Genomic DNA, 26161 nt, shown 5'->3' on the forward strand with positions numbered 1-26161 from the left:
GTGGCTGCATTTTTTTCTCCTCCAGGCCTTTTAATCCCTGATAAATTAGAATTCATAAAAAATACATCTGACCTACGCATACGAATATTTTGAAAATGGGAAAAATGGAATGCAGATGGTGAGGTGGTGAATTGAAGCCAGTCATTGTGACTGAATATCATCCAGACTTTATTGACTTCATATCCCAATATAAGTTCTTCCACTTCCATATCAGGTTATATCCGGATCTTGTGTCAGTGTAACCAAAATCCTATTTTTGTGCGCCCTGACCTGTCACTTAATGCGTCCTGCCGTGATTGGATGATAAAGGTCACATTGAAACGACAAATGTAACCGTAAACCTTGATGTATTTTTTGCCTCTATGCCTTTGGTTTCTCCTTTCTCTTTCAAACTCTTGTTTTCCTCCCTTCTTCACAAGCCTGGTAAACATGTAATACAATTATCACGACTTAACTTTGTAATACAAACTGAAGAAAAGAAGAACATATATGTGTATATGTCACTTTCTATCTGACACATGCGTACAAATATTTTGAAGACAGGGGAACACAGATGGTGAGGTGGTGAATTGAAGCCAGTTTGCAGAATTATATACAAGAGGAATTTATATGTATAATGATGCCTAAAAATGTTGTCTCTTTCCTGGGCCAGACAACTATGATTACACAAAGACAGAGGTAGAAAGGTGAAGAGTATACACTGTCGGCACTGACCTCCAGCAGTTTGAGATTGTCTAGGTCCAGAGAGCTTTCAGAGCCAGCAGCCTCCATCATATTCAGGTTATGAAGACCTTGCTTACCATTGCCTGTGAGACACACACAGACACACACAATTTCAAAACATGGAGATGCATTTAAACAAGAGATAATCTCTGATTCCATTCATTAAATTAATTGAAATTCTACCACAAACATTTGAACAGCCTTGAATAATGAATGTTCTCTGCTCTTCCTCACAGCGTGGCACCATGGTAACTCACCGTGCATCATGCGGTAACCAAAGAAGGCTGCTACAGCAACCACGGCCAGCACGGAGACTGTTGCCAGGGCAATAATTACGGTCTCTTCATGGCGCAGTTTGCGAGGGTCTAAAAAAAACACATAAATTTCAAAAAAGTAATCAAAAATCGAACTGTAACCTTTATGTGGGAAGAGAAAATGGCTGAAACCATCACCTTTGATATGTGAGCAGGAAGTCAGAGGAAGGGCATACACCACAGCTGATATTTATACACTGGGTTACCAGTTTATTAGGTACACTTGTTCAGGGATGCAATCCCGTCCATCAGATCTGAATGTTGTGTGAATTTTTAAATATTCATATAGATAATGAACTCTTCAATACTTACGGTGGGACACGCCATTAGCCTCTTGGCTTTCTGGCTCTGTGTGAACATATGTTGTTACTGTATGATTCTGTTCTTGCGTTTTAACCGGCTAGACTTTTTCCTTGTTTACCATGTTCTTGATCTATTTTGTACTTGTACTAAATGACAAGAGACAGTGTTGGATAATGAACTGCCGTGAACTGAAAAAATTGTAATTTGAACACTTTTGGCCTGAGTGCAACATTTTGAATATACTGGCAATATGTTTGTGATTGGTAAAGTGTTTTAGTTTTTCAATCCCAAATAAACAACACAGGCCAACACACACACACACACACACACACACACACACACACACACACACACACACACACACACACACACACACACACACACACACACACACACACACACACACACACACACACACACACACACACACACACACACACACACACACACACACACACACACACACACACACACACACACACACACACACACACACACACACTTAAATGTCGTGGGTATGCAAATATGTGCCATGAAGCGCATAAAAGATCAAATTAAGCCACACAACAATGAAGCATTGTCAACAGACTGGAAAGCAGTGCAGGAAGAGAGAATCAGAGGTTGGTGTAGCGAGGAAATGAAGAGAGAAAGAAAAAATGTAAAAACAGAGAGAACACCAGAGAGCTGTCTTGGTTGGTAGCAGGTAGAAGCCCTTAGCTGAGGTGGCTACAGCTGTCAGGTATTTGTGATGAATGAAACCAGCTATATATATAGTCAGACATAAGTACGACTCTGGAGACATACATGCACACAACTTAAATATATACGCTTGTCTTGCTCTTGTATACCACTATTCTACAAACTCTGCAGAAATTGTACAAAAGTCCAGAGCAGTTGCCCGGATACACACAGAAACACAAACCCCTACATCTGTTACATTAGTCAACACACAATGGTTCTGCTGTGAGACACAGTTTTTCTTATCAATAATTGATCACTTTGATCAATTATTGATAAGGACACCGTTGATTGACATTCTAGCGCGCACGCACGCACACAAAATACCGAGGTCAGCAACAAACACAGCCACAGACACCAACACACCCAAACACCACAAATCTGTTGAAAATCTCCATAATCTTAATGATATTGCCTGCTTTTATATCACCACCATTAACACTCATATAAGTAAAATTGATGATGTACTTTTTCTTTTATTCAGCTTTCTACTATACCACCCACTACATTTCAGAGTCATTTTTTAACTCACAGAATTTTTTGTACAGGCATAGTTACTTTGCAATACAAAATAGAATCAACAAGTAAATTATGTTGTATTATTAGAGATTACACTACCCAGCAGGTTATGAAGAAGCTCAAATTAACTCAACCTTTACCAGACATTTAATGAAGTGAAGTTTACACATTAATCCATCATTAATTGCAATATGATTAGATAATGTATTCTGTATAATGGTTAATTTTACTTTTGGTGTTTTATGCATATTTTGATGGAGATTCTTGTGTATTTGCTACTTTAACTTAAGTAAAATACCTGAGTACTTCTCCCACAGCCTAGCCCTGAATGTTGTCATCCATGGTTCTTGGCTCAAGATCATTCAAACAGCCAACTGACTCAAACTATTTGCTACTTCTAAATTATACTGGCATGAATCTGCCCAGACATGTTGGGAATAAACAGAAAGAGAATTCAAAGTTTTCATAAGACCCAAACATAAACCTCTCTGATCATTCAAACGTCCTACAAATGCCAAATGGTTCTTTTCCCCACAACGTTTTACTCTCTTTGTCTCGTCATCTGTCTACTAAGTGGAACAGTCAGCAGTCGTGCCCGCAGACAGACAGACGTAGCAGACGCCTTGTAATCCGAGGAATGCAGAGAGACGACATGGATGGAAGAGTGTGTGTTTGTGTTTATGTGTGGGCAGGAGAGACGATGAGCCGCCGCTGCCATCACCCCCACCCATACCTCTTGCCACACACATTGCTTTCATTCACAGCTAAACCTGGAGAGGAAGGAACAATTACAGCTACTGTACATCTGCTTGCTTGGTTTGACACCTTACTGACAAACTCACCGACAACTCAGATAGAAACAGAACTCAATATTGACCACTTCCACAACCTTTTAAAGGGGATATAATCTAGTAAGGACACTGAAAAGGGTTGTGGCATATCTGTCTTTGAACGCAACCCAATTCCTCTCTGCAATTCTTAGCTCTTAAGGTTCATAATGGATCGCCCTACGGAAACTCAGTTCTAAGCAAGGCGGATGAATAATGACACAGGAGGAAAGGGGAAAAAGTATCTCCAAGTAGGTGTAGGTATGACAGTTCTGCCGATATCAAAGATTATTTCATTCTTTTACGTAAATAGCTTTGTGATTTGGAACTGTGTGGGCCTGCCTGGGTTTATCCTTCTAATAAATCCTCTGTGTGGGCCTGCATTGGTCTTCTCCCATTCTTTTCTTTTTCATTTTTCTTTCATTCATTCCCCCTGTCTAACGCACCCAATTCTGTAAGAGATGATTGCAACCATGGCAGAGGAGTTAGAAGCTCCAAATATGGCTGCCTGAGTCTATCTGTATGAAAAATAGGAAAATATAACCACCTAAAATAAATTCAGGCAGTCTAGATGCAAAACAAAATTCGATTCAAAAAAGCTAACAGCTACCTTCTAAATACAAAACAACTTAGTTTGCCCCTGCAGTTGAACTAACCCGATGTCACAGGTATTCAGTGGTGAAGTGATTTCCCTGACTGCCTCTATTTGCCAAAAATAGTCAGCATATAATACAAAACTAAAGCCTTAAGAGTATCAGTGTAGGCTGAGATCTGGCTTTGTCTCTATCTGGATGACTTGTTATTGTTGGTTAGCTGACCACCTGCATCAGGACTTTAAAGAAAGGATTTGGCAAGAAATTAAATGGAACACACTACAGAACAAGCCAGTATTGGATATCATCTATTGTAAGTGTGCAAATATGTCCTTACAGATGGGCTGCGCCGTGGTGGGGCTAGGCGGGGGGAAGTCCTCAGTGAAGTTGACATTGCACATGTCGCTGCCACAGCAGCAGAAGTGGTATGTCCCATTCTGGATCTGTGGAGGGAGGTTGGTCACCACGCAGCGGTCGTCTTGGCAACCTTTGTGGTCACCCAGGTGAGTCCAGCAACCTGACAGAGAGAAGTGACGGATAGTAATGATAGTTGATAAGAAATGAGCAAAATATTGATAGAATACTTTTCAGTTGTACAGTGAACCAAAAGAATGTTTTTTTTTTTTTTTTTAACACAGGTGGTCTATAGATATGAATGGTGATGACACAGCAAAAAAGTCCCACCCACAAAAGCCCGGTTAACGAGGCAGGGTCTGTGTTTAAAGATGGGTCGGTGGGTTGCTCACAGGGAGAGAGGTCGCAGACATTTATGCTACCTTGTTTTTTTGAGTTTTTGTGTATTTCTACCAGTATTATGACCAGTATTATTTTTGATTCAAGACAGGGTTAAGTGTATAGGTGTAGAATACAGGGAGCATATTATCTGATACTTTATTTAAGATTTTAGGGGTAGTGTATTTTGATCGACCAGTATCTCCTATCAAATAATGCTGCAGCACAGAACCGGTGCAGAACCACTAAATAGCCCATCTCAAAAGGGAGCACATACAGGCAAAACCCTGGCCTAGGCTTATATGAAAAAATAGTTGAATCAGACAAATCTAATTCAAAACAGTAAACATCTGCTTAGAGTACAGCACTAGTAGATGTATCTAAAAGTTGCACCTTGTTTGACCAGTCGTACTTCGCCTGGAGGACTTTTCTCCCACAGGCCAAAGCAGTGGCGGCCCTTGTCACATCGGATGGTGGTGTTCTCTGGGGAGACCCGGCCTTCGCCCCGCGCCACCCGCTCCATCTCCCACTGCTCCTGTTGGTCGGTGAAGGCACACTCCCTCTCCTCACCCTGCGCCGCTGTGAAAAGACACAGGAGTTGGAGCTGAGTCAAAAGAAATAAAAAAACAAAACAAAAAACAGAGCCGAGCTTTGCATTGGCAACAAAGTGAATAAAACAGTTTGATGACATTCTAAGAAGTGTGGTGAAGAGTGGATAACACACATTTGCACATAACGCATTTATAAAAAACACGCACACGCACAGATCATTTTTGTCTGTTAAACCAGCTCTAGAGACAGATTGATACTTGTTACTGTGTCTGTCTATACAAGAATCCACAGCTGAAAACTAGCTGTCTGGTTTGTGAGAGCCAGCAGTCTTTGTAGGCAAAACTCAATAAGAATTTAAACTGTAGCCTGAAGGACATAACCGAAACACATGTAGCAGTGCAGAAAAGAAGTGGACATAACAACTCTTACTTAAAATATTAAGATGCAAAATGACCACAAAAAAACAAGTGCAAAAAAAAGAAAGTCAACTGGTTTAAAGCCTATGGCCAACATTTGTTTTCTACGTTGGGTTTACAGAAAACATGGATGACTTTTAGATGGTGTTAAATCGTGTTTCTTGAGTAAAAGGAAAAGCCAGAATGTGTCCAGTTGTGAAATGGACAGTTTGCCTGTTGATTTGCAGTGAGCGTCTGGGAGAGTGCAATGCCAGGGAGAATAAGTTTGAGCCAGTTAGAGTGTGTGTTTGTGTACATAACTTGCATTTTGGGTAATTTAAGATAAGGGAAACATGATGTGCCAGTTTGTTTCCCCTACCCCCCAGCCCCTCCCTTTCCTTCATCCGGGAAGGTGGGTGGGGGTGGAGAGTCTGCTATGGAGGGTGACTGTTCCCTGTCCAAGGTCAAGCTAGCCTGTGTGGGCAAAAGTTGACGCGATGGAGTGGTAGCTCTGCTGGGCACGCCGCCAACATCTCTCCTCTGCTCCCAACATCAGATAAAGCTATCAACCCTGGGCTACTGTGGGCCTCAGCTGACCTCAACCTGTGGGCTTCCACTGCCTACTGTTCTGTGGGACTGACTTTGCCTACAGGGGGAAGCACACTGTGTACATGCAGAGTGGGAAAGGAGTTCAAACTAAGGGTTAAGTAAGTGGAGGAATTTTCGATTGATAAGGAAACTGAATTTCAATGAGCCAGCAATGGCACTGCCAGGGTTAGCAGTTAGATTCCCAGCGGTGCAGATGATTATCCACTTGCATGTATTTACAGCACATTTGCTGGGTTACAATGACCACCAAATAGGACAAGCACTACATTTTCATCTTGCATATTAGCTATGTTGTACATTTTTTTCATGTTTTCATGATAGCCCACAGCCAATCCCTGGCTCTTTAATTGGAAGATCTGGAAAACCTAGTGGATCTCAGTGAAATGAACATCAGCTCTACTATTAAACCAGAACATTAAAGGGGAGACTTAACTGGCAGATATTCTTTGACATTTGACTTTTCTACTGCTAAAAGGGAGGATCAGCTCTGATCTAATGGAATCTGACAATTGATAAGTTTAAAAGGAAATTCAAAAACACTCCAGGTCTTCTTCTTTTTTAAATAATGAAAAACAGTTCAAATTTGAATTAAAATATCTGTAGTACTAAGAGGGTCAACAGATTGCATGTGTCATGCAGGTATAAAAAAGACATTGTAGAACTGTGCATCATGTGCATCAATTGACCATTTGTGAAACCCCTCCCCTAAACAGAGATTGTCCAATTATTCCATTATTAAACATTTCCAAAATCAAAAACACAAGAGAAATAGCTTAAGGAATGGATTAAACCATAGGTTTGTCCTACAAACACATGTTCGCTTTACTTGCTTACTTGAGAAATAAGTGAGTAAATAAGAAAATGCTGTCTATGCAAGCATTGGGATTTATAAAAAGCAAACTTTACAGGAAGCTGTGCTCTGACTCAGCCGTACGCATAGAAATGGGTGAAAGGAGAAACGGCGACACCAATGTCCGATGGATAAAACACGTAAAACTGAGACCATTGTGTGAAATAAATCTAAATATCGCCTCTCATTGATGCTATGAAAAATTTGCAAAGCCATTCTCACAATTAATATCCTACACAAAACACCTGTTTTATCCCTCTGTAGTGAAATAAATTTAAAAGAAAAAGATATATTTGCAGAAGAAAACACACATTTTCTGTAATTATGTTGGCATGCTATGGGATTTATTATGAATAATATAAACTGGACAAATAATGTTTACACTGATGCGGTTTTGGATGCCTCCGTCTGGCAGAGCACCTCATTTTAATATGGTCATCATCCACAGTATCATAGTGTTTTATACAATGTATACAGTATTTTTATGACTTTACATAACATTTAAATATTATTGTAGGTCTAAAGCATGTTTTAACAATTGGGAAAGGTGCAATAGAACATTTTACTAATTACTTGCTCCTTCTTTGCAGAATTTTTGTCATTCACAATTAGATTAATTCTGACACCTTTAGCTGTTTAGATACAATCAAATTAATGGGTATAAAAAGGCATGCCACGCGTTATGACGCACAATGGCTGGCTTGGCAATGTTGGAAGATGTGGCAAATGGAGATAGACAGCAAGAAGACTTGCTGGCTCTGAGGACGAGTGGCCTCAGAGCCGGTTCCAACTTCCTTGAGTTGTATTGTTGGATCGCTGTGCTGTTTCAGGCCAAGCGTTACAGAGGAGCACTCGGAGAAACCACGCATTGCCTGTCCCACTACAAGGAGGGGTGAGCTCCGGTGTCCTGTGGCATAAACACTTTATGGGAGTAGTGCTAGGCGTTTTCTTTGCATCAACTTACATACAGGACCATATTTTTTTTTAATTTGGGTTAAACCTCTGATGCTGTGGCATTAAATGCACCTGCAACATGTTGTCCCTCTACACCTTTTTTGGCATCAGTAATGCCCACACTGTGCCCGGCAAACATGTGTTCTAACAAGAACTACAACTTAACATGGAGTTAAAGTCCTTTGCTTTGTTTTCCTCTGTGTGCATGATGTCAATATGGACGCATATTAATTTGGGGCATTTGGGGATTAATTTGGGGATGATCCGAGTATTTCTGTGCATACTCCTATGCTATGTTTCGTCTGTACACCACATCTAAAGCAAATTCACAGCACAGTTCTATAAATGAGGCCCCTGGGCTGTAGAGGTGAGTGCAAAGGTTGTAGAGCAGGAACTCTGGTAATAGAGGAGAAACGTAAGGGAACAATTGAAGGAAGTGCAGAACCGGTGACAACACCCATAGACACTTGGACAAACAGACTGACCTTGTACTCTAGGATTGGAAAAATCCATAGAGAAGAGTATCTCATGTCTCTCTCCCAAAGCTGGGTAGATACTGTATGCTGACATGAATTATTAATTTTTTTAGTACAATTCAAGGCTATGAAATGAAAAACCCTATAATGATGCTCGGCCTTTGAGAGCTCCTGGGCATGAAAAAACTGAAACAGCAGGTGAAAGGCTTATCGAGTTCTACCTAGAAATTAACTTTGGGTTTTCATTCACAAATGTGATTTAACTTTATAGTTATAACGGAAAATGTCGATATTTTCATAATCATATAATATTTTATATTTATATTTAAATACATTCTGTTGAATTAATACAACGCAAGAAAGCAATGCCTCAACATGTACTGTACTAAGGGCTCTGACAGCATGGAATTTCGTTGCAGCTGTGAAAGAGGAACATATGACAGCGCTATGCTAGGGCCGCACAATTAAATGCAATTGTATCGAAATCGCAATATGTAATCCAAATCGCAGGGGGGCACAATATTTGTAAATGGCAAAATATGTGCCAAACCATTCTGAACAACGTATTGTGGTGCTGCAGAGATGTCCCGGCCTACAGATCGTAAAACATCTTTGTTTGGTACAGATCCTTGCAAAAATCACACAATCATTTTAATTTCTTTCAATGTTAATACATTTCAATGAAAACGAGAGAAATACAAGAACGATCTTTCCCTCCAAAATCGTGAATCACATCGCAACATCAGTCAAAATAATCCCAATTAGATATTTTCCTCACATCGTGCAGCCGCACGCTACACCGCAAAACTGCAGTGCGTTTCTGGAGACTTTGTTAAAACAATCTATAATGATGAATCCAGTTGTTGTTGTTAGCCATCCAATGACAATCCCGTGAAGCTTTGGGTTAAGTATATCGACCAATCAGAGGCTGTGTTTCCGACTGGGCGTGTGTGACAGCTCTAATCTCTGAAGGTATTGCCCAATGGAATGACATGAGATTGACCCTATAAAACATATTCACAGATGAACTCAACTCCACGGAAGGCATCACATGACCATGGTATTGCGGTCATGCGGTTATTGTAACAGCCCTACTACTAAGTATGTAGTAGATATCACATACGCCAATGGTGATAGATAATTGCTTTCTTGTTCGGCTATGGCGGCACATAACAAGCATTGCCGATGCAGAGCAATGACTGCTTCTTCAATACCCATCTCTTCCTCATTCTTAACAAGTATGAAATATTCTGCTTCTGAAATATATTTATTGGATTTAGTAGCTCAATACACAAAGAAAAGTGGAAGAAGCAAGAAAGTGTTGCATGGGATGGAGCTCAAACCCAAGCAGATATAACCAGGCTTTGTTCTTTTGCAGTCTGAGCCATGGGAGCACTCCTGTTGTCAGATTTCATTGGTTTGTCTTCACTCTGCTTGACTGGGGTTGGTTCTTTGACTAAAGTCTTTCTTAGGAGCGTTTCTGGTTGGATGCCAATCTCTGTGTTTATCTCCGATTGGCTGTGGCTGGTTCTGTCCCTGGTTCTGCTCTGTGGAGCTTGCTGTGTGATTTTGCCTTCCACTGCAGTATTGGATTGTGGGTTAGAGTATGTAGGCAAGGCCAGTGGAGCGAGGCAGATGAGAAAGAGAAGAGAGAAAGAGAGAGAGAGAGAGAGAGAGAGAGAGAGAGAGAGAGAGAGAGAGAGAGAGAGAGGGTAGTCATATCAAAAGGCTTCGGAGTAGTTTTCTGCTCCAAGCCTGTTCATTGGATGATGGCGGGCATTGCTAAGTGTTTACCCATGGCCCAGTTATTTGCTAATCTCTCTCCCCCCTCTAAGCCTCCACCCCCAATTGGCCTTGGTGCACCCCCCGCCCACCATGGTCCCTCAGCCTCGCTGCTAAAAAACAACAGCGATCTAATCAGGCTCTCTTCTTCCTACTGCCAAGGCCCATTGGAGAGATGCAAGACATGGCAGTCTGAGACTTGATTAAAGTCCCCAACTGCACTGATGTGTTGGCTGTTTTCTCTTTACAACTGGTTCCGAGTTCAAATCCAAGATTAGAGGCAGAAACACACAATGGGAGGGGCAAAAAAGCAGAGGAGGCCTTAAGGCTGAAACGTGTTTAACACAGCCTTGCATCCATCATCTCCTCTGCAGACATACATGCACTGTCCACAGCCGCAGAAGTATCCAAGCTGTGCTCTCTTGCCTGGGTGCTGATTGGAAGAACTGGCATAAAGCTTTGACGTAGAGCCTTCGTACAACGTTGGGACTGTGCGTGTATGGAAAATATATGTATTTGAAGCACCCTTCTCTCTAGTGTTTAGATTTTCCACAATGTGGACCAGCCACCAATAATGTGCCACCATGCGTGGCTATTGCATACACAGACACAAATGTTTATAATGGAAAGAGGCACTATGTATGCCCAGGTGTACAGTGTTTTATTATTGTGAAAGCTCAAGCTGCTGCAGGACTACAGCCATCAGAGGCATCCATCGTCCCTAATTGTACCTGCTGCTGCTGTTTGGGCGCATGATTGTTGCTGAGGTAGGATGGATGGGTTTGCTGACACCCCCAATTTTCAAGGTCTTCTGGTTGAGTTTAAAGATATGTGTGTGAGTGTGTGTGTGTGTGTGTGTGTGTGTGTGTGTGTGTGTGGAGGGAGAGAGCTGAGTGGGCTTTAATCTGTCCCATCTGTTGCCTCGGGACTGCCCCCCCTCCCCCCCCCAAAAAACAACACCACCACCACAGCTCAGTCTGTGTCTGTCTGGGTCTGGTACAGTTATGATAATCCTGAGGCTTACATGACCCTCAAAGCTTAGAGGCCTCCATTATTGACCACAATGCATTTACATCAAATATATCATACCCCACCCTGCCCTCCCTGTGTCCCTAAACTTTCCTGACCATGTGATGAAAACACATAGTGACCAAGGTGGTGTTCACCACCACACCACAGGGGGCATAATCTCAGATTATTTATGAGCAAGCAAAAGTTTGGTCTCAAGCTGCATTTGAATGTAGTCTTTGTTTACAACATCTTTTCCTTGTTGAATAAATGAACAGCCACTACAGGCTTGACTGGCTACATACTAGCTTGACAAGCTTCACAGCCTGCGGTTGTCTGGTGTGATGGGGTATCTGTTATATGAGAGCTAATAGGCGCTATGTTATATTATTGCAAACTAAGACCTTATCTTTTTTTTCCTTCTAAAATGGAGTAGAGACAATGAAACAATTAGTCAATGACGTAAAAATGAATTGGCAACTATCATGATTATCGTTTAACTAATTCCATCCATCTAAGGTTCTGGATAGCGTAGCAGGCAAAAAAACTTGATGAGATCACACTGAGCTTTACGTAAAAGTAAAGGGCCTCTTATGCTATTATTTCATAATATTTTACATACTAAATGATTAATCGAGAAAGATGAACCTTATCACTAGAGCTAAACAAATATATCGGCCAATACCATTTATTGTTATCGATATATCAGTATATACGTTAGCTGACAAGTAATAAGACTTTGCAGGACAGAAATGCCAAAACATATAATACTATAATATTGATATCTGTATCCGCTAGACTGTACTTATCACCCCTAAAAGCCACATTCTGCTCTCCACATTTTCTGTCTTTCTGGGTTGTTTCTCAGACGAATGCTGTGAGTGTGAAATTGGTCTGAAACCCGTACTTTTGACCAATCATAGCTTGTAATACTGGGATCTAGTAACTGCACCTTGTTTTGCAACTTTTATAAGCTGATGTGGATAGAAACATAATATACACAGGGGACATCTACAATATCTTCAGATATGGCATGTCCATAACAAAAGCAAGTCTAATATCACCTTAAAGCCTTGCAGTTGCTAACAAATAGCCTCCTTTTTAAAGCTTCCAACCATGAAAACCACCATCACTGAAACAGTTCATCTATAGTCTGAGCAACATTTTTTGCACGCTCTAGACTATTTGTCTCTGCTGGCCAAGGAGAACGCTTCGTGTTAATCATAGGCTGTCACTCTGAGTTACCATCTCAAGGCTGCACCTTTTGTTTTATCAAACATCCACTAATTTCTCCTTTTTGCCAAACCAGAAGGTTGGCTTAACACTGTTCTATTGTATCACGCTTTGCTTTTACCTCTGCTCAGAACTCAAACCAAGGTACTAAAAGAGACACACATTGATTTTTTTCATCTAATAGAGTACACAGCTAGCTGTATTAGAGACCAAATGCCCCCCCCCCCCCCCCCAGCATTCGTTGGTCTGTTTCTAGCTGCAGTCAGAGTCATCTCTTCTCACAAATTAATATGGACAAAGTGGAAAACATTAAAAAATCAAAGTGGGCACATTGCTTTTATATCCTTCGGCGTCTACAACTACTTATTTTCCTGTCCTGAGTACTCATTATACAAACTCTATTTTAGCTTCTACACATTTATCGCCTAGCAGTGTGACAACTGATTTTAACGTTTGACAAGCTACTTTTCCCCTATAGTATCCTTGTGTTTACCTCCAGAAAGTTGCTGGATCCACACCCGAAAAGATTATTTTGACAGCTAAAGGTGTTGCAGCTTGGTAGTGTGGTCCCATGGGCTTTGGGCAAATTAACGCTGTTAATTGAAACACAGACATTAACATTACACGTTCTAATTATTGTGCTGCTTTCTTATCTCTCTGGCTTTCATTTTAGTGACATTAAAGCCTTTTTAACAAACGTAGTTTTGCTGGAACTATTATCCAAAAAATGTGAATACAGTATAAGATGGTGGAATAACAAACTGCATTTTTCAAAATGAATATTTTTGGGTGTTGGACTGTTAGTTGTACAAAACAAGATATTTAAAGCCACCACCTTGGCCTTGAAGGAAATGTTATGGGCAGTGGTCAAGTCTGTTTGAGGGTTGAGTGTGTTATGCAAGGAACAGCTACTATAGCCTCAAGCAGAGATGAGGAGCGAATATGTTTTGATAACTCCGCACCCATTGATTTATTTTTTAATTTTCAAACTTCTTTTCGTCTGTAGTCTCAACCGACGCTGACTCAAGTGATATCACTTGAGGTCATTTATCAGACTTTACACAGCTCCCTCTGGAGACACTAAAGACCTAAAAAACAACTTATTTTTCACACATACAGTAGTACTACCCAACACATGGAAACACACTTTTTTGTGTACAATCGGTGAAGTTTCCCATTAGTTGATGAGAAAAATGATAATTAGCTAAAGTCAATAATACACGAAGGAGATTAATTGTGCTCTCTCTGTAAAAATTAATTATTAAAAATTGTTAGCTCTTCCTTTCCTAGTTTTCAAAATGTTTATTCTGCAATGTCACTGAGGCATTCTACCTCATTTTTAGTCATCTCCTACCAAGCTTGCCATTAAAATCACAGATTAAATGCCAGGGCTGACAGCAGTCTGCACCTGGCTCACCAAATGTTTTGGGCTCCAATCAGAGCTAGCCCATGTGGTAAACAGACTCACAGCCATGCGGAGCAAGTCTGTAATCTCAAGCCACTTTCTGTTGAGGTGCTGATGTGACCGTAGAGCCGACAGCATCAACAGTCCCCCGTGGCTGGAGAGTAGCAGCCTGGTTGGGGAACAGTGGGCCTGTCAACGCCACAGTATGGGGCCTGAGAAAGACAGCTTCAGAGTTCGGACAAGCGGAGCAAATGAGCAGTCCTTTTCATGCTACGGTATAATACTTCTGCTCTAATCCTCTTTGGACCCCAAAACCTCCAGTTTACCTGGGACAACAGTAACTGGTGTGGGTTGTGGCATACATTATGAACATGCATATGCTACAAGTTGAACTTTACTTTATTTTTAATTTGAGCTAAAGTCTGTCCCTATCTACTGTCACTCCTAAAGAACCCCTGTGGTCACGCCGCAGGTAGTGTCTGTAGGCTTGTGTCATGTTTGGAACAGTTTCTACTCCAGATTTCGGAGCAGCAGGCATACACCCACACACTGATTAGTCACAGGGGACAGAGAGCGGAAGGACGACACAAGCTCAGCTGCAAACAGGTTAAACACATGGCAGGTGGAAGGAAATGAATAACAATTTGAAAACGAAATAAACAGAGTTAAAAGCTTAGATGGCAAAGGGTATGATGGGAGGCAATAATGTTGGAGCAGAGACAGAGGGGGCAAGGGAAATAGTATTGGGTCAGAGCCATGACTAAGAGTCCTCCTAAAGACTAATAGGTCCTCTGCTTCCTCTCATCATCATCATCATTACAAGCATCATTTAAAGAAATGGGCACTAGGATTCTCTGCTTTGCATTCATGAGCCAAACAGCACCACAGAGAGAGAGCAAGTACTTTGTCTCCTGTCTCCTTAGAGTCATTATTACAACAACATCTGACTGCTGCTCTACATCGTTTTGCACAATGATGATTTAATTGGAGTTTATTAGATGTTTACATGGCATGCATGCATACAAGTATCCATTATTTGTCTTTTACTGATTATTGAGTAAATATGTAAATCTTCTGCCAGTCACTGTAGTGACATAACTGCTCTTTGGGCATACTAATTTGCATGCCATGTCTCACAAAGGTGAGCTTATTAAGGCAATAATATTTTGTTATGATGAGATAGCTTTCAACCTGCAGGCTAACATGCTGAATTGCAGTTTTACATTTTGCTACATTTTACCCCCTAGGGATCCTACGTCACAACCGACAAACTCATCTCTTCAGTAAATGCATCATGCCCCGCTTTCTGTGCTGAATCACCTCGCTTCTTGACCAACCTCATCTACACACACTTCAGTTTTTCTAAATTTAAGTTGAAGCAGAACGCTTGTATCTCTTCGTGCATGAGATCATAATCAGAGGATGTCAGAAATGCTGTGTAGACATTGCAATGTTAGCAATTACATTGCTCGCTTGTCATTTTAATGAAGAGGGAATTAAAAAAATTACTCAGACTACCACTTGTCTGTTTAATGCAAATATGAATGCAAATATTGGCATGGTCTCACTGCACTTCCAGCTTTAAGTTACGAACACACTCTGTGAACAGTAAAATTAAGCTCCCCAACTAATTTCCCTCTACAGCAGTTATTATTCTTTGCTTCTGATTATACCCCTTCTATGAAGTGATGGAGGAGCCTTAACAATAAAACACACACACACAATACATGATTAGGAAGTTGTTTATACACACACATTCATTCACACCCACATACTTGGCTGTAAAACCGGATGAACAAACCTAGCTGCAAGACCACCTATTTTCAAACACACTGGCAAAGTTTAAGCACCATGTTGAACTTCTATCACCTGAATTACCCATCTTGTAAAACACATTTTCTGTCTTCCCACACATTCCACCTTTCCTCCCTCTTGCATGCACTGTTTCTCCATCTCTATGCAGCCCTGCCACTATCTTATCATGCCCAAGGTCTCACAGAAGCCTGGCTTCAGCCCAACGTCTTAAACAGGGGCACAACTTGGCAGACAAGGACTGCGGTATGTTTGGCTGTGTTTTTCCAGGCCTTTGTACACAGAATGATTAAAAATGAGCCAGGGGTACACTTGCTGCTCTGTTCAAGAGAAGATATCTATGAAGGTTTACTTAACTATAATGAGATGAGCTACACGGTTAGCTCCAGAATGAGCCAGGCAGACAACAAGCTGGAAATGATAGTTACAGACAGACAGACGGGTCTTCAATACACACCAGTACACAGGGATGATGTGATGATTTAGGAAATGTATGTCCTATATTGACTGTCTATAAGGACAACAATCTGTATTAACATTACAAAAAAATTAGAAATATAATAAACACTAGGTCTGCCCCTGTTAAAAAAAAAGCCTAATTTGGGAGGAGGCTCACATTATTCAGGCTAGAACATCTGCACCAATCGGCTATGTGGACGAAATACAGACAGCAGGAATCCAAAGGAAAACACTAAATATTCATAAGAAGCACATTTACCTCTTTCCAAAAATCAATTCACTAATAAGCCACTTACCAGCCACAGAAGTCAGGAGAATCGTTAGGCAAACCCCAAATTTAGCGAGTGATTTCATCGTGATTCGGCCCAGAGCCATAGCAGTGTAAACCGAGTTTGGTCTCGTAGCTGGAGCTCCTTTAAGTGTGTTATTCTTCTTCTGGTCTTCTTATTTAGTAGATGCCACTTTGTTTTCAGCCCCTTTTTCCTCACGTCAGCTCAATAACTTGAACTGATCTCTCACGCATGGAACCACACATGGAGAAATGATGCGAAAAAGAGGCGCTGTAGTGTTGGGGTCAGTAGACGTGATTTGATAACAAAAATGTACTGCTAATAAAAGTTCGCCCTGCTATCGACTCCCGCACAGACCGGACAGATACACCAAGCAGCTAACTTGTTTGGCGGGTCTGCCATCTATAACTAGCCAGCCTACAACGTCCATATCTGCTAGCTAACATGCTAGCTCCCTAGGACGACTGTCTGGTCCTATAAAACTTAGGCAAAGAAGGTAAATATCGCAAAAATAACCGACGCACAACTAATTCGTGTAAGTACACACCATTCTCAGTTGTAAACTTTAACAAAATAGTCAACCCTTGCGCAACAACAGCCACGAATTTGGCATATAGACGTTACGTTAACCAATTAACGTTAGCTCAGTTAGGTTGCAGGCTGACTGCTATCGACGCTAACCGATATTAGCCTAATAGCTAGCCAGTTAGTTCTCCGCGTCCCGTATCATTTCACGATCTTCGTTGTGGGGGACAAAATATTTCACAAGTCAACCGCGCCACAGTAAGCTTTTCGGGTTATTACTCCTGTTCTACCAGACGACGGGTCGAGGGATAGTATATATTTTGGTCAGATTTTCCCCGAGGCAGTCGGCAGCATACAAATGCAATGACGGGTTGGAGCTCCACTGTGCAGACAGCCAGGGCGGCTGGGAACGCCTCGTTTGCAGGCTTGTCTGGACTGCTTGTCTCCGGTATCAGGTTGCTGTGGGTTGGTGTTGGGGGTGGAGGACAGTCCTACACAGTCAGAAGGGGTGCTGCAGCGCCGCTGTGCCGCAGACTGTGGATAAAACACCCTGGAAAAAACATATGCTGCAATCAGGCTCTCGATGCAATTATCCGAGGTTTCTATGTTAGCTGTAAACACTGTTAAAGCTTAGCTCAGTATGAACATGCATTATAAAACAATTTAAGCAATCTGAATGCAATTTATAAAATGCTAATTGAAAATGGTATTACAATGTATATTTTGACAACATTGTAATAGCCTAATAATGTATACAAAATTATATTATCACTATTATTGTTATTGTGCTGTTATTGTGATTATTCTCAATGATATCACCTTATTTCAACGTTTTACACGTTGACTTAAAAGTTAATATTTCCGATTGCTATTAAAAGCATCACTATTTATTCAACTACCAGTATTAGTGTTACTTTACTGCCTCTGTGTGGTCAAATAACTTTATACATAGTTTAAAGCCCAAACACAGACTTTATCAAGCGTGTATGGTGCAGCATGGAGACCTCCCGTCTAATGCCTGAGACTGAGTTAAAAAATAATCATTCCAGCAGGTGGCAATGTAAGCCTGTGCCTAAGGCAGGACAGTGTGCAGTTTTTGTTATATAACCTCAAAATGTTTGATAGGTAGAGATTGAAAGACTTGGCATTAATTGCTATCTAAATCTCCGAGGCATTTAATATTCCTAAATATTTATTATGGAAACATGCCAAAGATAGAAAATACCCTAAAGTGGTATTTCGACAATAAACTGAGTGTCCCAGAGACAGTGCTGTGCCAATGGGCATTATTACACTGAGCAAGGGGGGCGCGCCAGTTTGCGCAAGGGACCTCTGCTGACGGGACGGAGCGTAGCTGGCTCTGGATGTTGTTCTCTCTCCTGGTATCCTATACTACTGCAGATATGACTGAGCTAATGTAAAGTTTCAGAGAAGCGTAATGACAGGATAAAACGGCACCAGCGTGCATTTACGCACGTCGGTCAGCCTGGAACGCAGGGTTGCAGCCTTCGTACCGCCGCTTGAAACAACCCTCACAGTCTGCTCTTCTCAGTACCTGGCTGTCTGATGAAAGGCAGGCTCGACAATGGCTTCTGCTCCACCTGAGGCGAGGAAGTTTACCCGGGGGCTCAACAAACCGGGCACCGCCGCAGAGCTGAGGCAAAGCGTCTCCGAGGCTGTCAGGACGTCAGTGTTGATGGTAAGAGGAAAAAAACCCAACTCAACTGTCTGTTATGCACATAAGAAGATTGAATGCAGGTGTTTGCTTATTTTGGATGGCCTTAAACCTTGACATCTGGAGTTATGAGCTGGGCCACATACATTCTATAACACCACTCGTCATTTATTTGGTGACATTTGTAAAACAGTAGTTAACCTGTCACTTGCTGGTTATTATATGTGTATATATTCCCAATGTCGAAATAAGCAGCGTGTCTGTTGTTTCAACTTTCTGAAAGGGGTTGCCAGGTAACGGAAATATACACCGCCAGTTCTAGGGGACAATAAACACACACATATATACACACACGCACACTCACCACTGCCTGCACACTTCTTAAGTTCATCCTGTCATCTGATGCCCTAGGTGCACATGGTAACCAGATAGCTTAGACAGAAACAGCCAAGTAATTAAAAAGATAACATTTGCTGGACACAGTCTATCTAGTTTTTAGGTTTTTTTTACTACTGCGTGACAGGATGTTCAATTTCTCTGCAGAATGCACTGTTGGTGTTTCAGTTTACCTTTTGCTGTGTCGTCATCCTCAGGGAGTTACCCCGTGACTGTGTCTTGTTGCATAATAGTGATCAATATGCCATTTCTTTCTGCAACTAATGGCTTTTGCTGTCAATTATGTCTGCTGTCTCTTTCCATGGTCCCAGTGTGCCTACTGATCTTGTAATACAGTCATCAAAAGACACAGACAGTTTACTCTCACTCAAAATGAGAACTTATAGCTATGAAACCCACCCTCACTGTCAAGTTTTATTGTCAGTATAGTCATCTGTGTATCCAGCTCATAGTATACAGACATACACAGCCAGGGCACTGGAAGTAAAACGTTTTTGAGACATGTTTTTATTTCAATTCCAACAAACATACATTCAGTAGGAATTGTTAGTTTTGCAAAAATCTCATTATCCTTCACCTGTTTCATGCTAGCTAGAAGCATTGCTACCAGGACATCTTAGAGGAATACTTTTGAGAAATTTGCTTTTTGGTTTTCTCGAAGAGAGTAAGTTGTCCAACTTGTAGAAATGTCTACCAACAGTTACGAAGGTCACCGTTTAATCTGTACAAAAACTGAAAAGAAAATTGATATTTTGTAGTTTTACTAGGGCAGTTATATGCGAAACTGTAACCCTCCATTCATTCATCCATCCATATTCATCCGCTTATCCAGTATCAGGTCGCAGGGGCAGCAGTTCCAGTAGGGGACCCCAAACTTCCCTTTCCCGAGCCACATTAACCGGCTCCAACTGGGGGATCCCGAGGCGTTCCCAGGCCAGGTTGGAGATGTTATCTCTCCACCTAGTCCTGGGTCTTCCCCGAGATGCCCGAACCACCTCAACTGGCTCCTTTCGACGCAAAGGAGCAACGGCTCGACTCCGAGCTCCTCACGGATGACTGAGCTTCTCACCCCATCTCTAAGGGAGACGCCAGCCACCCTCCTGAGGAAACCCATTTCGGCCGCTTGTACCCTGAAACTGTAACCTATTTCCCATAATACAACAACATATTTAGTTGGACCTGCCCTAAATCAGAAATACTTACACTTAAAATACTCTATACATAAAAACTTTACAACTCCAATTTGTACTGTCGATTTTCTGTAAATTTCTAGTCTCCAAGTCCTGGCTGAAGTAACCCAGATGACATCACCCTGACGTCAGATTTCAGAAAAGTCCTACAGAGCCTGTTTTCACAAGCTGAGTAGTAGCATACTACCCATGCTGAGTAAACGAGCGCCCCTTTAACTAATTTTGGCAACTGTACATTAAAGTCAGGCTGAATTAGCTGCAATCTGTACTTAAACAACTTTGTGACATAATGGTTGATCACAAGGTACACATCTGGGTCCCATTATGTGCCTGTAATGGTACTTTTGTGTCTCTATTTTTTGACTGTGTATTTAGGGTGCAGCTGTTTCCCTGGCCCATTTGACATAGAGACTGACATGCTGGTATGGTAAAAGCAAATATATATATATAGAGTATACTGGACATCAAAAAATTTCCTCAAAGGCTCAGATTTCACCCAGCTAGTAGCAGGTTGGCCTTGGATGTGATGCTTAACTGGCAACTCGGATCTCTCTCTCTCTCTCTCTCTCTCTTCGCTCTCTCTCTATCTCTCTCTCTATATATATATTTATTTTCTATATACTCCTCTTCCTGGTATAGTAGAGTACAATCCATTATTTAGTCTTAATCGCCACACTGGACCATTATGTCATAGTAATATTAATTCTGTCTTTGTCCTGAGTGTGTGGAGTGGCATAATGGATGTTAGATCAGATCTCGGGGCTGTATTTAATAATGGATGAGATGATGGTAGGTGTCCTGGTTATTTTTAAGCATTAAGCACCCAGGGGACCATCAATTATGAATACCTGCATATGTGATAAATCATCTAGATTCAAGACTGAGGCCAGATCAGGCAAGTTAGAAGCCCACACACACACACTGCAGGCGTGTCTAGCTCTCAGCAATACCTTAGTAAACAAAGTGAAGGCCAGGCAGTAGAGCAGTAAAGACTGCCCCTGCAGTTTTAATAATCACTTCCAACTGCGGAAAATGCGTGCGTAGAGGTTTCTATAACTCTTTCTGCCTTGCTGAATGAATGTCTTCACTCATTTCTATACACACAAAAATGCATACAAACAAACTTGTCTTTGTTGGTCTACTTTTTTCTTCTGCATCTCTAGCTATGAGACTCAGAAACGCTATCCCCGTAATCCTGCAACCTTAATACTACCTCCCATTTATCTTTGGTTCTGACCTGCAGTTCAAACTGTGGATTTCCACTTAAGAGTGAACTCTACTTTAGAGGATTTGATCTGATTAGAGCATTAAAAAAACTGGCAGCGATAATCTGCAGATTTGCAGATGCTTTAGCAGTGCTGACCTATATATGTGTCATGATACAGGACCTGTGATGAAGCAAGGCATTTGGTCATCTGCTGGTTTGATGCTGTCAGAAGTTGCTGCTCCTGATAGCTGAGACTACTGCTTTTCTGGGCATGCATTTTCCATGTCTTCTTTATTTAGGCTACATCATACCCGGTCGACCACCCTTGCGCTGGCGTGAACAGCCGCTGTCTTTTTGCTTTCATGGCCAGTCTGGCATGTGTGTCCTGAGACAGTCTTAGACTGTCATTTACCTTCTTTAGAGCTTTAATTTGATAGAAAACAGCAAGATTCAGCATCACCGCAATACAAAATTCCTACTTCATGACATGATTTTGGGATGTTGCCAGTTTCCACCACAATCGGCACGCAAGGCTGTGATCATTCTCACAAATGAAAAAAAAATCTGCTCTTGTTTGAGTGCCACCTCATTTTTATTGGATAGTTGCTGCATGTTTGTTTCTGCTACATAGCCTTCAGTGTTGATTCAAGAGAGCGTGTAAGGGAGATTTCAAATTATTGCAACATCTTTAGTGTTTTGAGGACTTTTTGTTTTGTTGAGTATTGTAAGAATCTGCCTAGCAGACAGTAACATTACGTTTCAAGTTAAGCAGACAGTTTCACAAACTACCCCAATTGAAAGAATGTTTAACATTTGCCCCAATGGTTAAATGAAAAGTGTTGGCTAAAGACAAGGCTGCCAAATCATATTCCTAAAGTACTTTGAAATCACTCAAGATACATTAGAGATGCAAACTGCATCAGTATTGTGTATGATTGTTACTGACAGTTTATGATTTATTGTAACAACCCTGTGTCAGCCAGTACCTACTCTGGGGTGTAATGTTTGAATTTAGATTACTTTTCTGACATTAAACAGAGCCACTGCTTGTGGAAAGACCATGCTCAGATTGCATAGTGCATGCAATTTCCACAAATAGTGTAATCATGAGCACTTTGAGATAAATGAAAACAAAAAGGTTTAGCAGACCATGGAAGTGTTTGCAAATGATTGCATAAGGTCTTTTGATGTTTTAGTGCTTTAATTGTTGTAGTGGAGCACCAAGAAAGCAATTCTATTTTATTGATTATCAATAAAGTTGGGAAACGGATAAAAAAAACAAGGTCCAAATTAAAACAGAGGCAGGGATATATTGACTTTTAGTCCCAGTAACAAGTTCCAAAAACACTGGAAGCTATTTCCCGTAATGCGACCAATTGCATATTTGGTTAAACCTGCCCTACCTGGTAAATCTCCACTTATTAAAAACGTTCACATCTCCAGTTTGTTACACATTTGTAGTCTCCCCTAGCTGAAATAACCCTGATGACATCATCCTACAACTATGACATCCTCAGGCTTGACAAAGCCCCGCCAGAACTACTACGGAGGACTGTTTTCAATGGCTGAGGAGTCCTGACCATGGCAAAAAAACTGTATTTTATGTTCAATTTATTTTTAATTGGTGGAGTGCCCCTTTAACTTTGTGTCTTTAATATACCCAAAACAGTTAGTTACTATTTCAATGAGAAGTACAGCTCGCTTTTTCTGCAATAATTGGGCAGTGACCATAACAAATTCATCTGACCCAGTTGACACAATGCACACCCAGTTCTCTGAATAAAAAAAGCCATTTCACTTTAGTGTGGAAGTCAAGCCATTCACCATCCTTCTGCTGCCTGAAAATCCTTCCCTGTGAAAGTTTGTCTAAGATAGGTACAATTAAAGTGCATTAACAGTACAGTGTACAGGGTGTGTGTGTGTGTGTGTGTGTGTGTGTGTGTGTGTGTGTGTGTGTGTGTGTGTGTGTGTGTGTGTGTGTGTGTGTGTATGTATATATGTATATATATAACTCATTACTGGTTTGCTAGCCATGAAGAGTAGGCTATTGAACACAGACACAATCCATTTTTCTTTTATACATTGTGCCTTTAGGGTTCTGTTCTTTTTTGGCAGATTACCTGCAGGCATGAGACACTCAGATGCAAATCACATGAGTATAACCCAGATTTGACAGAGACATTCATTTATGTTAGCCTGAATTTAGGTCCCTGATGATTTCATTGGCACATTTGCCTCAGATTAAGAGAACCCGTTACAGCTTGCACTATATACACTAAAAGTGTCATGCAAACATGATCAAGTACCTGACTACTCTCCCTGTTTTGGACAAGGGCTCATGCAATATAAGATCATTTTACAAAAGACAAATTATGCAGTATAAATCCACAAGGAGGATGTGATGAAATCAATTTCTTCTGTTTTCAATTTGCCCACTTCTTTGGTTTATGACCAGATTCCAGCAAAATGAATGACATTCACATCAGCCTCAGCTGTAAAGTGTTAAGTTCAAATTAGCAAATGTTAGCATGCTAACATACTAAACTAAGTTGGTGAACATGGTAACCACTATACCTGCTAAACATCAACATTCAAGCTTTGTCAGTGTGAGCATGTTGGCATGTTGATGTAAGCATTTAGCTGAAAGTACCACTGTGTCAGAGTATAGCTTCACAAAGCTGCTAGCATGACTGTTTAGTCTTCTTCCATGGTCATAGTAATAAAAAACAAACTTGTTATGCTCTGTAATCACACTGGACATATATTCCCTCTATCTGCATTCCCGTGACTGACCCTAAATGCAAAGACAAAACATGGATTGAGTCATGTGGATATGGGGGGGTTGGTTTTGAAAAGATGAGGTGAGTCATTGGGCTTCAGTGTTGCAGTGTTAGGAGCAGTCTGTGGGAGGCAGCGGTGGTCCACATCTTCTACCTCTGTCCTCTCTCCTAGAGATACTGATAAATGACCATGCTGTAGGACAAGGATCTGTGCTTTCTTTGACCAGTGGAAAAGAAGCTCTTGTGCGTGTCTTTATTGTTGTGTCGGAATTTAGCTATGGCATGGGACTTTGACATTTCTTAGTCATGGAAATAAGGGTTTCATTTAGTAATTCACCCTTTAAATCTTTCTAGGTTTGATTTTGTTTGTTTGTTGGTTCATGCTGCCTATGCAAGCAAACTCTGTTTGTTAAGGGTTTACTGCATTGAAAAGCTGATAAAAAAGCACCACAATTTGGTCTAAAACTGCAAATACTAAAACCATAAAGCTTATTAAGTAAATTTATGATCAAGGAAGTATGTACTAGACTGTTTTGTGGATTAGAAGATGAGCATCTGAGAAGAGCATTATTTTTGCTATGTTGACTGAGGGGGATTCCATCTTTTCCACTGCACCCTGTTTACAACTGATGAATGTCTTTTGTGGATTCTGATGAAAACATTTTGTTTGTCTGGTGCAATCTGTGGTTTCCCTAGTTTGCAGATGTCTATGTGAAAAGGTTATTGGGTGCACTGTGGGGTGCAGTGTCGGGTGTGGCCTTGACCAACTGCCATGCTTTGTCTGTTTGAAAGCCATGATGTCTCTCTCTTTCTCATGGGTGGGCTAAATTCTCTGCGTGTGCAAAGCAGAGAAAGTGGAGGTAACCTTGCTGCGTATGACCTCATAAGGGGCAAGATTCCAGATTGGGCATATCTGAGTTTTTATTTCCACCTATTGCCATTTCTAGCCGGAGGAACGCATGTTAAAAACAAACCATGAAGTGACATTTTCATGCTATGAGGTCTTTAACTTTTTCAGTATTCCACCAGTTGAAAATGTTTCCATGGAAAAATTTCAGCATCAAGCCCATGTAGCTTATTCTTGTTGTCATGTATGGCCACCATCTTAGTTGTCTCTCCATTATCCATTATTCCAAATACCACTTTTACTTTGCGCTCTCTTGCTTTTGTCTCATCTTACCCATTTTGCTTCATCATCCATATGAAAGTAGGTGAGTGTGTCATCCGCTGATGAAATATTCACACCAACCCCAGAGAGAAGCTGAAGAAATACTGATAATTGTTTGCATGTAAATTTACATTAGCCCTACATAAAAAAGCTTGTATCCTTCAGCTTATGCCCTTGCTTCTGAAGAGAGTATGTAAGGATGATGTTATGTTAATAAGATTTGCAGAGTGTTGCCAGGTTTGTCCTGGTTGTCCTATGACGCATCATGCTTGATGGATCAGCCTGACAAAGTGTTAATGGCTGTGGGCCTGGCAAAGCCGGTCAAAGGACGTTAACTCACTCCTTTTTATGTCTTGGAGCACATGTAAATGACATCAGAACAATGACTGCATCCCTTGTGATTCCATAGTTAGTGGGAGAAAGAGGAAGGAGGGCAAGAGGCAGAGAAAAAGAGTAAAACATTGTCTGCAGCAGCCAGTTTGTGTGTGTGTGTGGGTGAGTTTGTGTGTGTGTGTGTGTGTGTGTGTGTGTGTGTGTGTGTGCATCTTTGTTGGTAACAGTCTGCTTTTACTGTTAACAGAGCATGCCGAGTCAGAGAAATGACTAAGCAGAGAGAGAGAGAGAGAGAGAGAGAGAGAGAGAGAGA

The 26161-nt window shown here is 41.1% G+C and overlaps 2 protein-coding genes across 4 annotated transcripts in view; one reads left to right on the forward strand and one right to left on the reverse strand.

The window, feature by feature from the left end:
- The window catches only part of LOC117939245 (bone morphogenetic protein receptor type-2-like), a 28871-nt gene extending 11271 nt beyond the window's left edge, over window positions 1-17600 (reverse strand). Inside the window, exons 1-5 of the mRNA XM_034864414.1 lie at window positions 16581-17600; window positions 5143-5328; window positions 4355-4534; window positions 981-1088; window positions 715-806 (exon numbers count right to left, since the gene is read on the reverse strand). Of these exons, the coding sequence (XP_034720305.1) occupies window positions 715-806; window positions 981-1088; window positions 4355-4534; window positions 5143-5328; window positions 16581-16659 (645 nt within the window). The 5' untranslated portion in view covers window positions 16660-17600. The remainder of the gene's footprint in view (window positions 1-714; window positions 807-980; window positions 1089-4354; window positions 4535-5142; window positions 5329-16580) is intronic.
- A 537-nt stretch (window positions 17601-18137) lies between these two features.
- dock9b (dedicator of cytokinesis 9b) overlaps window positions 18138-26161 on the forward strand; it is a 49424-nt gene continuing 41400 nt past the window's right edge. For all 3 annotated transcript variants that reach the window (XM_034864360.1, XM_034864365.1, XM_034864364.1), the window contains exon 1: window positions 18138-18798. In XM_034864360.1, coding sequence (XP_034720251.1) covers window positions 18685-18798 — 114 coding nt within the window. In that variant the 5' untranslated portion in view covers window positions 18138-18684. The remainder of the gene's footprint in view (window positions 18799-26161) is intronic.

This window comes from Etheostoma cragini, chromosome 24 (assembly GCF_013103735.1).
Source record: "Etheostoma cragini isolate CJK2018 chromosome 24, CSU_Ecrag_1.0, whole genome shotgun sequence".
Lineage (NCBI taxonomy): Eukaryota > Metazoa > Chordata > Actinopteri > Perciformes > Percidae > Etheostoma > Etheostoma cragini.